General features: G+C 42.9%; 1 protein-coding gene across 1 annotated transcript in view; it reads right to left on the bottom strand.

Annotated features, from left to right (window-relative positions):
* The window catches only part of LOC147030806 (fibrillin-2-like), a 332,975-nt gene that overhangs the window by 201,051 nt on the left and 113,517 nt on the right, over positions 1-18,407 (bottom strand). Inside the window, exons 8-9 of the mRNA XM_085875239.1 lie at positions 12,061-12,186; positions 2,931-3,083 (exon numbers count right to left, since the gene is read on the bottom strand). Of these exons, the coding sequence (XP_085731365.1) occupies positions 2,931-3,083; positions 12,061-12,186 (279 nt within the window). The remainder of the gene's footprint in view (positions 1-2,930; positions 3,084-12,060; positions 12,187-18,407) is intronic.

The following is an 18,407-nucleotide window of genomic DNA, read 5'->3' as shown; positions in this document are numbered from 1 at the left end:
CCCATACTCTGTGCAGAGCATTGGTGCTGCTTCTGCAGTCGCCTTGGCTATTAGGCACAATACTGGATGGGTTGCCACTCTGACACAGTATTGCAGCATGCTGGCACTCATTTTGCCGACCTCGAAAGGATGATAGGCTGAGTTAACTCCACCTGGTATTAATTCAACAGCTGAGTGGGATTTTAACTCAGGACCCAAGGATCCAAAGCCCACCACCCTAACCATTAAGCCTACACCAAGCATAGAGATTCGAGAGCTTATTGCATTTTAGTTGTAAAATGTGTGCGGAAATTAAATGGAGGCACGAACACTGGCACAGCTTTTTTGACGATTGAAGGAAAATGCCCTTCCTTCCCTTCCCTCCTCCCAAAGCCCCTCCCCTCTCCACCCCCTCCCCCCATGGACGTCTCAGGGTGGTGTTTAGTGTGACTCATTTGAACGTAGTGGTTTAATCCTGTGCATCGTTCAATCCTGTGCTAATGCCGGCAGACAGGATTATACTCCCCACCCCCACTTCCCCTCAAGTCCCCTTACCAAATCAAAGTCAACCCCCCCCCTTCTCCTTACGTCCCCCCACCAAATGCAAGTCGAACCCCCACCCCCTTTTTCCTCAAGTCCCACTACCAAACTCAAGTCCAGAACACCCCCTTCCCCTCTTCTCTCCCCCATCCTTCTCACTGCCACTGCCCCCCCCCTTCTGGAGTGTATAGCGATGTTTGGTGAGTTGTCGCTCTTCCCCCGTTCCGAGTTCTCCCCTTCCTCACCCTATCCTTACTCCCCCACCCCTCCCTCCTCTCTCCCTCCTCCCCACCCCCCCATCTCTTAATATTCCCGTCAGCGAAGCGATGGGTTGTATTTGCTCGTTTGAGTTATAATTTACTGGATTGTCATCATGCAATTTGATCATAATTGCAGGAGACATGTTTGTATGATTATTGCAATTAATAAACGAGTTACCATTTCTTGTTCAGTCGGTCATCCTTATCTTCTCCATCCAGAAGGTTGACTATGAATGAACCGCTGGGCTTTTCTGTCGAGAGCCTTTTGTTTACATTTCTGGAAACTATGTGTCATCCGATCTTTGTTGTTATCCATCCATAGATGACATCATCATCATTGTACTCTTATTTCCATTCCACTTTGCCTTCCAACAACACCTTCTGTAAAATATGTCTTGGGCGCATAACCAAAGCCTTTAAATTATATTTTCTTGATCATTTTCAACCGGAGTTCTATATTCACTCCGACTCCATTCAACACCTCAATTTCAGTCTCTCTTTCTCCAACCATGGTATTCTTTGCATTCTTCTGTACAACCACATTTACAATGCTTCAAACTTTGTTTATGATCTCCTTGTTCAATGTGTGTGTTTCGGCTCCATCGAGCAAGGTTTCTAGTTATAAACTATGAAATATAATCTTTGCATTGCCAGTCTTCATAAGCTGAGCCGGCAGTCTTCTGAGAAGCTACATGATTGCGTGCCTGGAGAATGCTTTTGTGACTGGTGTTTTCACAGATGGCTATAATCTCAATATTTTCGTAACACGTCGCGGTTTTATTTCATCTGTTTTCTTTTGTTAAAGCAACAGCCAATGACAATTTGCCTGGAAATGTGTATATTGTACTTTCTTCTCTGGTACCTTTTGTGTTAAAAAAAAAAAAAACATTACACAAATAAATGGAATATTATAATGTCATAAGTTGAAGTTCTCAATTGACAAGGAAAATGTTTTCGGTTGAAGAAATGCTCTTCTGACCAGCAATGGGCAAAAAAATGGACGGTAACCCTTTCCTCCACAAACATCCTCATCTCATCTGGAAAGTGCGGTATGCATGGTCAGTTTTCCAAGTTATGTCATCCAGTTCCGCAATACGATAGCTCGGCCAATACCTTGCCAGCAAAACGTGCTGCAGACCATGACACCGCCGGCTGGACCGCGGTAATAATGCATGCGGGTTGCGCAATTTCACAAAATCTTCTACGCACACGCGAGTGTCTTCCATCTTTAACAAGTAGGATGAAACATGACCCAGTCCACATAAACTTTTTATGATAGGTTGCATATCCATTTACAGCGTCACGGAGACTCCTGCAAGCAGACATTGTTGTACACGCTAAAGTATCTTCTGCAACCCCTGATGGGAGTTTTATCTTTCTCATCTATCACTTTGTCTTACTTTTCTCTATCTGTTCGTATTGCTTTCCTGAATCCACACACTGTCAAGTGAGTATACTATCAGGAAGTATTACATCATTGGCAAGGTTTTGGGGCAGTGTCATTTTTGGAAAAAGTTTGCTGTGTTGGCTTCTTTCTTTTACCAACAGCACAGATGAATACTACCTGGAGCACACTGGTGTTCTGCAATAAAGTGTATACGCCATTGTGTTATTGAATTAAAGTTGATAAACTGATAGAGTGAATAAATGTGGTGAAGATGCAGCACCGGCTTGATGGGCCTCATGCATCCAAGTTCTTTATGGTTCCTTGTGTCTATGTTTGAATTTAAATATTTACCTGATACACACTTCCGGGATTGTCGGATTGTCATTGTCAAATTCATTGTCGGATTGAAATGTCCAAAAACACGAAATAAAACTATAACCTCATGCGGAAGGTTTGTTTCGCTCCACTCCGGGACAAAATGTGGTGAAAAAGGTCCATCTTATGTGTGGGCAATAGGAAAATCTTAAAATATATTTCCCAGTACAGGGTGAACGTTGATATAAATATCATGCCCATCTCACACCTGCTCACCGCCGTCCCGTTATAACGAATTCCAGTACAACGGCTGGTGTATGGAGCGTCTCTGTTCGTCCTAACGAGACAATGTTGTGCACATCTATTAATCCTCTTTTAGTTGCCACTTCTTATGCATTTCTATTGTTTAACTTATACAATTCGAAATTGAACGACAATTCCAAAATTACCGGAACCTTGGATGGGGCACATTTCAGGCAGGCCGCTGGATGCCCAGCACCGTCCGGCCTGGCAGCAGCACTGAGCTTTGCTGAACCGTCCAGCCATGTCTCCTCCGCAACGTCCGGCGACGAGGCTCCCAAAGCATGTCCCGTGTCGCTGGTCTGTCACAGCCAAGGTCACGGGGCAGAGGGGACAAACATAGAGAAAGGCCATAATGCATTCGCTGGAATTCACCGTTTCACGTTAAGTAAACCATCGCAGTGTTCCTTATTGCCAACAAATTTTACAGTAAATGTAGGAAAACATACATCGGAATCACTGCACGTGTCGGTGCGATTCTAAGCCTCTTGTACTTTACTTATGGGTTCCCTTAGAATGAACATCATGGCAGGAGGAGATGATTAGGCCCATCGAGTCATTTATTGTTGTGATGCATACGATACTTAAACCTTTTACACTCAAGTTGAATTGTAAACTTTAATTGTGGTGAAAAATCAAAAGGAAAAATTATCGTAGTTAGAGAAAATCCTGCGATATCGTCAGGTTGATCATCGTTAGACACCATTGAACGATCAGTCAAGAGTTTGTAACCTTTGTCGCCAAAATTCAGAAAGGCTGCAGAAACTACAAACGTACTTTGTAGTGCTTGTGTTTATTTAATTTCTACTAACTTCTGGCAATGAGCAATCGGAGTGTAAACAATTAATTCGTAATAAAAGTGCTTTAAAATAAAGGTGAATTAAAAAAAAAAAGCCCTTAATTACATTCTTAATTCATTCCTATTTTATTGCTATTTATTGATTTGTTCTTTCTCCATTCAGAAAATAATTTTCATCAACATTATTCTTGTCTGGACTGATAGCACCATTTGTCACGGTGCTATCCTTTCATTGTGGCTTGGGCACAGAGAACATAGCATGTGTTTCAGTTTATAAAAATGAGAAAGCGATGGAGAAGAACAGCAGGAACGAAGGGAAGGCTGTCAATGGCTGAGTGAGGATGGGTTGGGAAGTAAGGGAAAAAGATCAGGTAAGTATGTCGGGGTCGAGGTGAGAAGAGACAGGGCAATAATCCAGAACATACCAGTGTTCAATCAGAAAACGTTTTATGTCTCGAGGCTCAACTCGAGATTTGACCCTTGGGACTCGACGGCAGGTCTGATTACAATGCAATACAAAACGATCAAAACTGCCATTTCCATTGAAATCATTGACATTAGTTGGTGTGTTTTCCCCACCGCAAGGAGCATCAATTGCGACTTCTTAGAGGCCCACATCCCTCCAGACTGGAGACCACTGACCTAAAACAATATAAAAACTCCGACTCCTTTAACATCATCAATTAATCTCACCTATGTGTGGGGTCGGCCGAGGGGGAAGTTTGGTTCATGTGTAACATGAACCGGCTGGCTCGGCCTGACGGTTCAACTGGAGCCGATTTGGGGCAGGAATTTGGAATTTGTTCAGGGTGCCGGCGATAACTCGACGACTCTTCGCGAATGACACCGTTGGATTTTTAATGTCCACCAACTAATGCCACGAGATGGGAAGCCCAGTTTGACGTGCATCCGAGGGATGATGCACACACATTGATGAATTACCCTGCCTGTGAAACACCAGAACGAGAGATCATAGCTGGAAAAGGATTCAAACCCAGACTGGACAGAAAGACAACATAAATCATGAAACAAGGTGCTCCAAACTTATTTAACAAACCTACGCAAGATTCATGGATTTATTCAGTTATTTAATATATTTTTATTTTCTTTCTTGATTTGCGTTTCCTCGTTTTTTCATGACTTCACAATCTAAAAGATATTTGATGTCATGAATGGATTCAAGACTAACACAGCCGTTTTTACAGCCATTTTTCCCTGCTGAGCAGGGGTTAGCTTTTCTTGAGGCAATGTTTTATGGCCGGATGCCCTTCCTGACGCCAACCCTGGTCGCCTCTTACGACACACAGGGATATGGTACACCTATTCTAACTGGGGCATACACCGGGACCAGGACACTGGTACTCATTTCACCGACCTCAGAAGGTTGACAGGCTGAGTCAACCCCCTGGTGTTAATTCAGCAGTAAACGGGACTCGAACTCAGGACCTTTGGATCCCAAGCCGGCCACCCTAACCGCGAAGCCAACACCAGGCTCTCGGATTCAAGACTAACAAAACAAAATTAATCGTTCTTCAAGATATCAAATCCCTATTCCATTTCCCAAAATTAAAACCAAATTTTAAAGAAAAACTTTCACCGAGACCAGTAAAACACTTTCACGAAGTTTTTTGCCATTTTAAAAGTGCTGGCGAGGCACAATCGTAACCTCACACCGTGCACAACGCCGTGCCGCACCCATGACTGTGACTAAGAAACTCAAAGTCCTCTGTTAGCTCACACAGCATGTGCTGCTACACAGTTCGCCATTGTTTCATCATGGCGAAAAGCCACCTTCTCACCGCAATCCTGCAACCGGACGCCCACAGACTTTCATATTCGGGTTCGTTAACAAAACAGCCATTTATACAACATCTTGTGCCCTATTTATACAAGAGTGTGATAAAAATCAACAGAGGTTTCTATTCCAAAAACGAAGTGAAACAGTAAATGTTCATAAAGCGAGTGAGTCTGAGATAGAGAGCCTGAGGCCTAGTGGGGCTTGTGAAAAGATTACAAACCGTGTGAGCCATTTTCAAACTCTGGCATGCCATTAACTTGCATGACAAGCACAGATATTGAATCTGGTAGGATAATAAATTAAATGAGTATACCTAAAAGTTAAAAAGTGCGCCACTTGTGATAAAAGCCAGCACCACAACAATTATGAGCTTCACTAAATGTACAAAAACCCAAGAGTCGGCAAGCACGATGAACTGCTCCTTGAGACCATCAAGTGGTAGCTTGGAAGGTACCCAACAGATTCATTGAAAACAATGGAAAAAATATTGAGCTCTTCATCTTCACAAATTACACGTTATCTGAAAGCCAGACCTGGTGGTGTTTTGGTTAGAGTGTTAGAGGGACAGCGTTGAGTCTGGGAGGTTGGTGGTTCAAATCCTGGCTGGTTCATACAAAAGACTTTTAAAAACTATATGTGCTGCTTCCTTGCTTGTTGGTCAGCATTTAATGAAGTTTAAGAGCACAGACAATCCCCATATGCTGTGCATCCATCAGGAAATGCCCTGCTGAGTGTGGTGAGAAAAGTGGTGCTTTTGTTGTGATGTTGCTGGTACCCAGAATACCCTGAGAGGTGACAGTACTTCTCCCAAGCTCAATGGGTGTGTGTGTGTGTGTGTGTGTGTGTGTGTGTGTGTGTGTGTGTGTGTGTGTGTGTGTGTGTGTGTGTGTGTAAGGGGGGATGGGGGGGCAGCTCCATGATGAGACATAGATCATGTGCAGTATAAAAAAAAACAAAAAAACAAGGGCAATCAATACCCCTGGGTGCTCACCTGATAGTGACTGGATAACAAAACCAGGGAACCACTGATAGGTGTGGATAACCCACAATATACGTAACCAGGCCTGTCGCTTGGGGGGGGGGCATTTGGGTGCAATGCCCCCCATGGCGCATCTGGTGCCCCCCCCCCCACTTGCACGCCACCCATTTATGCCCTGTTGCACCCAGTGAACAACTTGGTGTTTCAGGACGAGCACCCACTGTGAACTCCTTGCTGTTTAAGAGTTCACCTGTGTGAACTGAAACCCTTATTCCAGATGTTCAACGTGGTGAATAATAAGGCCTTCTTGGCTAAACTGTTCTTTAATAATATCCTTCTTTGAATAACAGTCAAGAGATAAGTGTGTGCTTGCCAGCGCATCTCCAACAGCAATTGGCAAGACAATACAGTCCAAGCCCACAAGAAAAAAGATAATAACGCAAGCACCAACGCCAGCAGCCAAGACGACAGACAGCCGCAAGACCTCGTGTCGAATGTCGATGCTGTGGGTGGTTATAGAAATCGTGGATCATTTAGTTTTAAGGAAGAGCCAATCAGCGTATTCCATATGGAGGCCCTATTGAGCAGGTTACCTGATTGGTTGTAAGTTAGGTATAAATGTAATATAGTCATAATATGATAATATGAATAAGGAAAAGACATAAATTTACATAATTAAAGATGAAGTGCACTGCGTGACCTTCACAACCCGTCAACCCTCCATCTTACAAAAGTAATTTTCGAATAAAAATTAAAAATGTGTGTTTGCAATCGTGCTTACATTTGAAATTATGCAGATAATACCTGTTTTTGGTGCATGGATCATTTAATAAATAAAACCGTCAACCGTCAAATCTGGCGAGTCGTGAGATTAGTGACGTGAGTCACGAGGGACGAGTCACAGAGAGCGCGAGCTCGCAGCAGGAGAAAAAGACATGGATATACGAAAATGGCTCAGAAAAGGAAAAAGGTTGCGGTTGCGGTTGTGGTTGTGGTCAGCACCCGCCGTGGTCGGCTGCTTTGTACTTCTGATGTTTAAGTTAAATGTTGTGTTTGGTGCTTTGCATATCCCATATCTAGTGCTTTGTGCATAACCTTACCTCTGTGTAATTGACTGCTTTAAATACGGACCTTGTGGTATCTTCAGGCTGGTCGTATTTGCTGTTGATAGTTTAACGTGATGATCGCAGGTCATAGCCGACTGTATCTTATTTCAAAGTGCACTGATTCCGGTGCCAACATCCCCCGTTTAGTCATTGTATCTCTGGTGTATTAATTTTCTAATGCCAATTCTTGCCAACACCTTGGATAAGTGCACCTGAATTGGTGCCATGCCTGGTGTTGGCTTAATGGTTAGGGTGATGGGCTTGGGATCCTCGAATCCAGAGTTCAAATCCCGCTCAACTGTTGAATTAATACCAGGTGGGGTTAACTCAGCCTGTCATCCTGCAAAATCGGCAAAATGAGTGCCAGCATGCTGGTATACTGTGTCGGAGTGGCGACCCGTCCAGGATTGTGGCCATTAGCCAAGGAGACTGCCTAGGCAGCACCAACGCTCTGCACAGAGTATGGTCCCAATGGATGGATGGATGAAATTGGTGCCAATTGTCTAATCATTGAATATCTGCATTGTGAATGTGCCAGTTTGTTGTGGCTCTCCTGCATTCAAATAATTTTCGGCCAAAAACATCGGAACATATTAAATAGAGCTTAGATCAATTTGGTTAGGATGAGACGGCAACCTCAGGAAAGATGTGTCAATGCTGCATGAATACAATAGCATACCGGGTTATCAAAAATATTAAATATAAAAATTGTGCCCTCCATCCAGTTCATATGCCCCCCTTAATACTGAGCCCTGGTGACGGGCCTGTATGTAACGGAGAAGAAAGTAAATACCTATGGATTTTTTAGCTCGCCTGTTCGAAGAACAGAGAGCTATAGCGATACCCCCGGCGTCAGCGTGAGCGTGAAAATGTTGAAGTTTTTAGTGCGTTATTTTTTCCTTTCTAATGTTTTTATCGAACAACACTATTTTTTATACGCCCTATATATATTATATATATATATCGGGGCGTATTATGTGATACCGGTCGTCCGTCTGTCCGTTCCTGTCCACACTTTAACTCCCAAAGTTTTCAACTTTCATGTTTCATATTTGGTACATAGGTACAGACTGTGGAGATGGTGTGTCGCGACATACGTTTGTCATCTAAAGTGGTTGCCATGGCAACCAGGATGCTGTTTCCATTCGTTCCTGTCCACACTAACTCCCAAAGTTTTCAACTTTCACGTTTCATATTTGGTACATAGGTACAGACTGTGGAGACGGTGTGTCGCGACATACGTTCGTCATCTAAAGTGGTTGCCATGGCAACCAGGATGCTGTTTTCCATCCGTTCCTGTCCGCACTCTAACTCCCAAAGTTTTCAACTTTCACGTTTCATATTTGGTACATAGGTACAGATTGTGGAGACGGTGTGTCGTGACATACGTTCGTCATCTAAAGTGGTTGTCATGGCAACCAGGATGCTGTTTTCCATGTAGTAGCACAATTCCGTATATACCTTCTTGTTCGGGCGTATATTGTACTCACTTGCGCTCTTGTTACTGATTACAATATACAAATACATATATTGCTTTAAAATTATTTGGATCAGACTTCACTGCAATGCTTTATAAAAATATATTAATTATTAGACTAGTCTTTTAAAAATGATAAATGTTTAAACAGGTGAGCATTGGGTGGCTTTGACACCAACTCTGGTTTTTAATGCCATGACCAAACCTTGGTAGCCTGGCGTTGGCTTTGCAGTTAGGGAGGTGGCTTGGGAACCTTGGGTCCTGAGTTTGAGCTCCATTGGACACTGAATTAACACCAGGTGGGGTTGACTCAGCCTGTCATCCTTCTGAGATTGGTGAAATGAGCACCAGTGTATTGGTAATAGGGGCACTGCATCAGCGATATAGCTGCGCCCCTAACCAATGATGCAACCAGCAGCCAAAAAGGCTGCAAACGAAGGGGACCAAACCATTGTACATCATGGATGACGAAAGTCATGGTCAAGTTTCATCAAAATTGGGTATGTGGTTTTGGAGAAGAAAGCAAATACATATTTTTCGGAGAAACCCCCCCCCCTACTTCCCCTTCGACCCTGATTTTTAGCTTGCCTGTTCGAAGAACAGAGAGCTATAGCGATACCCCTGGCCTGAGCGTCAGCGTGAGCGTGAAAATGTTAAAGTTTTTGGTGCAAGTTATTTAGAAGCTTGCCATTCATTTAATATGTGTACTAGGATGCTGATATTTGGCATGGAGGTTCCTTTGGGGTATATTATTGATGTCGTGAAGTTGAAATTAAAAAATAACTTCAAATATTTCAAATTTTTTTACCTGTTTTGAACTTAACTTTTTTGTAGCACATCAACGTTAAAGTTTTTGGTGCAAGTTATTTAGAAGCTTGCCATTCATTAATGTGTACTAGGATGCTGATATTTGGCATGGAGGTTCCTTTGGGGGTATATTATTGATGTAGTGAAGTTGAAATTAAAAAATAATTTCAATTTTTTTATTTATTTTTGACCTGTTTTGAACTTAACTTTTTTGTAGCACATCAACGTTAAAGTTTTTTCCTTTCTAATGTTTTTATCGACCACACTATTTTTTACTGATTACAATATACAAATACATATATTGCTTTAAAATTATTTGGATCAGACTTCACTGCAATGCTTTATAAAAAAATATTATTAGACTAGTCTTTTAAAAACGATAAATGTATAAACAGGCGAGCATTGGGTGGCTTTGACACCAACTCTGGTTTTAAATGTCATGAACCAACTTTGGTACATCATGGGTGATGAACGTTGTGGTCAAGTTTAATCGGAATGGTGTGTGGAGTTTCTGAGAAGAAAGCAAATACCTCTTTTGGGGGGCAACTCCCCCCGTAAACTCACTCCGTAGACCCCCTAGACCCCGATATTTTTAAAGCCATGAACAAACTTTGGTACATCACGGGTGATGAAGGTTATGGTTAAGTTTCATTGGAATTGCTTGTTTCATTACTGAGAAGAAAGTAAACACCTATTTTGGGGGGCAACCCCCCCCCCCCGTAGACACCCTAGGGCTCAATTTTTTATGCCGTGAACAGACTATGGTACAGACGCGGTGATGAAAGTTGTGGTCAAATTTCATCAAAATCGTATGTGCAGTTTCAGAGAAGAAGTTGCAAATGTTTGTGGATGTACGGATGGATGACGTGTCATTTCATAAGATCTCCGGAACTACGTTCCAGGTGAGCGAAAAAGAAAAAAAGTCCCCATTTCAGGTGCATATGTAAGAGGCCTTGTCATTGCCATGACCACAAATGTTTTCCAAATCCAAAAATGAATACAAAACTGCCTTACATCGGATGATACATTTTGGAAGACACCATCGAACCAATGAATCCGTGTCCTAATTATAGGTCGTGGGCCTGGAAACCAGAATGACCCAACTGCATGGCAAGTCAGTTACAGTTACAGTCAGTCAGACTGCATGGCAGGAGGCCATTAAACACATCAAAGCCTGCGTCATGATTGCCAATCTATGGTTGACTAATCATGGTGGTGTAATGGTTAGAGCATCCACTCTGGGAGGTCAAACTTCTTACTCTCTGGTTGAAGCCCCATAATTTAAGTACCATACCACCACATATGTTATAAAAAAAAATAATAAAATGACCGTTTTTACAGCCATTTTTCCCTGCTCTGCAGGGTTTGGCTTTTTCTTGAGGCAATGTTTTATGGCTGGAAGCCCTTCCTGACGCAACCCTGGTCGCCTCTTACGACACACAGGGATATGGTACACCTATTCTAACCGGGGCATACACCGGGACCAGTACACTGGTACTCATTTCGCCGGCCTCAGAAGGATGACAGGCTGAGTCAACCTCCTGGTGTTAATTCAGCATCCAACGGGATCCCAAGCCGCCACCCTAACCACGAAGCCAACACCAGGCTACCACCACATATGTTACGATTGACATATTTCTTTGATGAGGGGAAACGGAACCAAAAATTAATCCACCCACAATCGATCTTGAACGTTTTCAGAGCTAAGGATATTCCTTGGAGAGGTTGCCACTGCATTGCAAGGGGCTTCGGAAGCAGCTCTCAACCAGGACTTTCAGAACTTGGCAAGGTTATTGGCACACAATGACATACTCTTTTCAAAATGAAGTATTCTGGGATGTCTACTGTCTGCAAGCAAAAGGTAGCAGATAGGACAGCCAGATAAACATCCCCTTTGAAAGACAGCGCACTCATCAATGCAATGCCCTGCTTGTGAGCTGTCAGGATCTTCTTCCCTTCTTCTTTCATAAGCAATTCATAGCTGTGGGTGGCATCATTTGTCGTGCTGCTGATGCAGTGCCTACTGCGGGTTAGAGCAAGAATTTGGAATTTGGCCAGGACGCCGGAGATAGCTCGCCGACTGAGCACCAGGATGACAGTCTGTAATCGGTCAGGAATCAACCTCAGAGTATGAGGCTTAAAGCGCAATATGTTGCCTCTGAGTTATCTTGGCAAATCACACAATTACTATTGTATATCAGGTTTTCTTAAATGAGGAAACAAAATTAACGTCTTCAGAATAATCAATTAAATTCAAGATCAGGAGTAAAATGACGAAATCCATGACGTTTTCTGCAGTACACGGACACTCACCGAGACATCGAGAGCCGTCGGTCGAGGCGAAGAATCCAGGAGGACAGCTGCAGGAGTAGCTTCCGACTGTGTTCGTACACTCGCCACCATCACATATCCTGAGCTGCGTCTCGCACTCGTCGACATCTGTGCGATGAGGGGAGACCACAAGCAATCACAGATGTTGCATCGTCCAACACGCCAATCCTCCCAAAGAGGACGGCGAGCGGATTGTCCCGTTTATTAGGATTCGCTTGTGGATGTTCAATTTCCCCACTATCGTGTTCACCTGATTAGCAGGTGTCATCAGGTATTCTCAAATTGTCATAATGCTGTTGCAGTCGGGGATTTAACAGAAAAATTGCTAAAGATTCCCATATTGCTTCAGTGATTTGTTAATTTTGTTGGAGCCCGAGGTAAGAGATGCAATTATCCTTGGAAAGGGGTTTCTTTATGCCATAGTGGTCTAGCGGTGTTCCTTCCCTTTCCTAATACCCGTCAGCTTGAAGTACGGTTTTAATCGAGTAAGTTTTGCCCGGACCACATATCAATCCCAGCTGTTTTTGAAGGCCCATGAAGGGATAAGTTTCAGACAGGAATTTTTAAATTTGGCATCAGCATCACCTCATGTGGTAAACGTTTCGAGAACACCATGAGGTTCTTCAATGACCACAAGGAGATGAGTGTGTACTTTGCATATTAAGGGAAATCATTTCACTGGAATTGAAGTCCAAATGTAAATTCGCCACGTCAAAGCTCAATAATTCCATTCAATTCCAAGCTGCACCAAGGTCAACCAATGATGTGAAGCCCCCAAACATAGACCAGCAATTTGTCTGCTTTTGATATCCGTCGAGCGATATATGCGAGTTTGTCCATTGGTCATTGTAGAGAAAACTGTAATGTTATTTCCTATGTAGCCTGTGGCTGCTGGTTGCATCATTTCTGGAAGTGCGGCTGTGCCCGTTACCAGTAAGCTGGTAATCATTTTGCAGACCTCGGAAGGATGACAGGCTGAGTCAACCCACCTGGTGTTATTTCATTGGAGCGACAGGGCCTCAAACTCAAGACCCTGAGATCTCAAGCCAGCCACCTTCACCGTTAAGCCAACACCAAGCTTAGTGTCACATTAATTTTTCTGTAATAATGTGCTGTTTCAGCATACCTTAGAAACAGTTATATATTTATATTATGTCACAACATAAATGTGAAGTCAAACTGTTGATTCCTCTTGGAAATAAAAATGTCACATTATTCAACAGGTAGATAAGTTTAAAGTAAGCAGTGTCTTTGGCAATATCATCTCATCCAACTGTCACTGTAATTCAAATTGAAACTCCGGCAAAGGTCACCTGACCTCTTAGATCCCAACCCGGTCCATTGACGGCTTCTAGCCTGCTGGAAGGAAGCGTGGCGTTCCGATCTTCGGCAGTCCTCCCCCTACACCATCCACCACTCCCCCAGCTGTCTGCCCGGGTTTCCCTCTACCTAATTGTGAACAAGCCTCACACACACGTGCAAAGTGCAGGCCTTGGCGCGAAAGCACGGTTCTCATTTCTGCACCACAGGAATTGAGATGCTGTCTGCTGCTCCACGAGTTTTGACCCATTACTGTGGATATTGGGTTTATTTTCATTTCAAAGCAGTCAGTTTCTTTTTTTTTTCTGTCACAATGTTGGCACGGAAAGACTACAAGCATTTCTCCATATACCTCGTAATAACCGACGGCATTCTGTCGGACCGACACCCACACTAGTGCAAAACAAGGTCCGTGGTGTGCACATAACCACATCTGAGCATTCACCATGACCCAAATCACCTTCATTCTGCAGTTATACCATGAAAACCTTTATCTTGTATACACAGGAACTTGGCCGCTTGGATGCCAGCAACACAACCTCCTTCTCAATGTTAAATTATATTATCAGTAATTAGACTGAAAATCGCAACACCAATAATTAAATGCCTAAAAAAGAAAAAAAAAACCACTGCAGCTGCAAAATGTTTAAAACAGGAACCAACGAAGCGAGACCATTCCGTTTTATTCAGTGTAATCCACCAGAGTGGTGAAGAAACTGTCTATGTGTGTGTCTGTCTCTTTCGCACGCAATGGATGGAGTGGACACAGCAATGAGGCTGCTGTTTTGAAGTTTATTTGGGGGCCTATTTGTCATGGAGGAGCTTGTACATACATGGCATGCAGGAAGAGGACATTCAGAGACATCAGTGTATGATTCCATTAAGTTAAGTACAAGGACAACAGTAGACAATGAACAAACACATAGATTGTGTATATATGTATATACAGTATATGTAAGTTACACCCAGACTCTGAATGTTGTGAGCTATTGATTGAGATGCGATTCATGATTAGCAGGCCAACCTAATTGTGACGAAGATTCAAAACTTCATTACTTGCGTGGACACTTGCCAAAACTTGTCTGACAAAGTGTTACTTGCCTCCTTCTTCGATCTTATTCACGAACTCGTCCCCCATGAGCATACAATACTTAAATATTCAAAATACGGTCAGAATCTGCTCTTTGTGGATTCACTGCTCGCGGACCCCGCTTCTTCGCAGTTTATACAATTTGACCTGCTTTGACGTTCACGGCTCTGTGCTTCACATATTCGCAGTTTTTCTGCGGGCGTATTCACGCTTTTCTTGTGGTTTGTTTTTTTTTCTTCGCATTTTCACGTTTTTTTTTTTGTTTTTTTTTCACGTTTTCACAGTTTTTCATGGGATTTTGGATTTTCGCTCATGAATCTCGAACTGCCAAGAACTTATCCCCCCTTTTTCCATCGAAACAATGCCCCGCTATTCGCGGATTTGCTATTCGTGGCATTTTCCAGGAACGTACCCCTCCACGAACAGAGGGGTCAGACGGTATTTATTAATGCACCTTTATTCGTGTTTACAATCTCAAATGATCATAATTATATCCAAATTCACACTCACTTAAATCCTACATTCTGGTACATTGCTTGCCCATTCCTTTTGCAAAGTTGAAATAAAATGTGTTTAATAACTTTTACATTCTTCTTAAGTTACCAAACCGAAGTTTATTTCATCGATTTATATCCAACCAACAGGTGGGTGTCGTGCAAACTTGCGTTTAAATATTTAAAGTATAAAACACGAGAGATACACGAACGTGCACACCGGCACAACAAAGCACACAGCAAAACACATGATGATTGGCCATTTAATTGGCCCTATAATTTAGCCATTCACATACTCAGTCAAAGGACATTCACAAATGCCTCTCCCTCTATAATTATCCTACTCGCAAATTACTATAGACGGGGTGTATGCAGATTCCACTATAAATCGCTCACCAACACAAGATGGTTCAATATCTGGAAGTAACCAGAAATTTCCCAAAATCTCACGGTCTTTCAACACCGCTTAAAATCTCACCACAATACGAATACCTTTCACTTTTTTTGCTCCACTCAACTTTCAAAATAAACAACTCACCTCAACAAACATTACTGTATTTTCCGGTGTATAAACCATGGCCCTGTATTAACCGCACCCGTTTTTCACCCTCAAAATAAATGAATATATTGATCATTTTATTTTCTGATCTCGATCTAAATAGGTTTGTACATTAATTTTGTAAAGAACAAAGTGACGGAGGTATCAGCAAATTTACTCCCATGTCCGCTTACTTTTGTCCAACAGTGTTATTCTCATTTTCAAGAAGTTGAAGAGAGAAGAGAGGATAACAAGAAGTTTATATTTTTCTTTCTTATTTTATTAACATTATAAAGAGGATTTTTTTATTACTAGAAAAAGGAAGAAAACGGATTTCATTCCGGTATCATACATATTTCTTGTGGATTTGTGGCCCTGAAAAGGGCCGTTTGGGTTTGGGTCGTCGACACGAGTAATCTGCGGGAAGTAAGTCGGGAACCGCTGATAGAAACGAGGGAAGAATGAAGAGAACCAAAGGAAGCCAAAAGAACCAATCCGCACTGGTACTTCTTAAAGCTTCATTGTCCCATGTGGCTCATTGCTCTCGTGAGATCATTCTTCTTCCTTTTAAATGCATTTCCTGCCCTCGTACAGAAAAGTACTTGGGGTTGATTGGTTGTTCCTAGTTTTAAACCACTCCCTGCCATCCAGCATTTGCTAGCATAGCGTCAGTATGTAAGGAACAAACTTGGTGGATTAATTCTGCCTGCATCGGATGTTCATGAAGAAATTGATGCATGTAAAAAGATGGTCACCATGACAAGTCCCTCGTCTATCCATCCCTTCAGCTGCGCACGAACAGATGCCGGCTGGAAACTTATCTTTGGGCAGTGTCTTCCTCTTGAAAACGACATACGATGGATGGAAGCTTGCCACGCAAGCTTATTTGAGGTGGGTGCTCCGTTATTGGACTCTAGCTATTGTGAATAATTCTTCTTTTGATGAGAGACCAGGTGTTCTTCTTCTTCTTTTGTGTTTAATGGCGTTTTTATCCCCCGCTGCGTGGCGGAAGGGGGATATTGTTGTCACCCGGGTCATCCGTCCGTCCGTCCATCTGGCTGGCTGGGCGTCAACATTTATTTCAATGGCGAGGGATTCCCCATCTCTGATGGGTATACTTATTATCCCCCGCCGCGTGGCGGAAGGGGGATATTGTTGTCACCCGGGTCGTCCGTCCTTCCGTCCGTCTGGCTGTCTGGGCGTCAACATTTATTTCAATGGCAGGGGATTGCCCATCTCTGATGGGTATATTTATAGCTGCGAGGCTCTGTATACACCACACACCTCAACTTCGGGCGTCTCTGGGCATCTCCACACGTTTCCAAGTGTGTCATTTAATTTCACGTTTTTGAGTGAGGAAGGAGAGATACAATTTCCACACATCATTATACAAATAAAAGACAGTGTGTGTGTGTGTGTGTGTGTGTGTGTGTGTGTGTGTGTGTGTGTGTGTGTGTGTGTGTGTGTGTGTGTGTGTGTGTGTCGTTGATTGGTATCTACATATGTGGGGGTTTCAGAATGTGGAATATAGTCCTCCCAGGGCAGGTTCAAAGTATCCACCTTCATTTCAGCCAGGGGTCATGATTCATGGGCCAAGCTCTTAAGTTTTCTGTTCTCAAAGTTTTGTGCCGAGGGCTCTCTTCAGGATCGTCGCTGAGCCCCGGACAGCTTCTAACTACAGTTCGTTCGTTATAATATTCCCAGGGATGATTTTTAATATCTCTGTGAGGTTCTTCTTCATCATTCTCATGAGGTTCTTCATCATCACTGGTACAACTTTGACATTCTTCAGCTTCCAGGACCTTTTCACTTCATTATTGAGGTCTTGGTATTTGGTCATTTTCTGGATTTCTGCATCGTTTTGTCCAAAATCACAGGTATTAGCACCTCAATTACCAATGCCTTCTTCTCTCTTTGTACCCTAGTATATGTGGTCGCAATGCTTTGTTTTTGATGTTCATGCTCGATGGGATCATTAGGTCGTACGTGAGCGGTACTTCCATGTTTTTAGTGATTGCTTTTGGTTCATTTCCCCACAAATTTTCTGGAACTGGAATGCCAGTCTTTGCAGACGTGCCAGCGGATTACTTTACAAACTCTGTTGTGTCGTTGTGTTTATAGCTGTTCTGACACTTTTTTTTTCCGTGTTCGGTCATTAAGTGTCACATATTCTCTTTGCTAACCCCACCTCCACCCCTCACCTGTCTTTTCTTTGTTTCCTCCCCACCCCCCAACCCTTCTCTCACTTTGTCCCCTCCTCACTCCCCCCCCCCCTAAAAAAATGCAGCCATCTCCTCCCATATCTGTATATCTTTCTAACCCTCTCTCTCTCCCCTGCAGAAATGTTTGGTGAGGTGTTGCTCTACCCACCTCCCCCCTTACTCCCCCTCCTTCCTCCCCTCTGATGTTACACCTGCCTCCTCTCTCTCTCCCTCCCTCCCTCCTTTATTGTCCCTGTCAGTGAAGTGACAGGTTGCATTTGCTAGTGCTTAATAAAACACTGTACAAACTCATAGCCTGAACCGATTTTCAAAATTTAAATTGTAGAATTGAGCTTAACAGCAGTTCCGACTGCTAGAAAAGTGTTCATTTGGAATATAATTAAAATTCAGCATTGATCATCGTTAAGACTGATGGTTTTTTTCGATACTCATGTATTAACCGCACCCCATACTTTTACCTTTTTTTGCCAATAAAAAAGTGCAGTTTATACACCCGAAAATACGCTAGTCATAAATAACTAGAATGACACTTGGTAGAGCGCATACTTCTGCCAGGCTGAACAGTTTACATTTTGTAGCCCACTGATAGACCAGATCTGTATATGCTTGTCCTTAACCACAATCTAATCAGCTTTTTCTTCTCACCGAACCAACTCGTCCTGTCC

Source organism: Eptatretus burgeri, chromosome 3 (assembly GCF_056783735.1).
Source record: "Eptatretus burgeri isolate ZD-2024b chromosome 3, Ebu_testis_v1, whole genome shotgun sequence".
In the NCBI taxonomy this organism is placed as follows: Eukaryota; Metazoa; Chordata; class Myxini; order Myxiniformes; family Myxinidae; genus Eptatretus; species Eptatretus burgeri.
The sequence above is the reverse complement of the archived record's forward strand: the minus strand, read 5'-3'. Positions and strand labels throughout refer to the sequence as shown.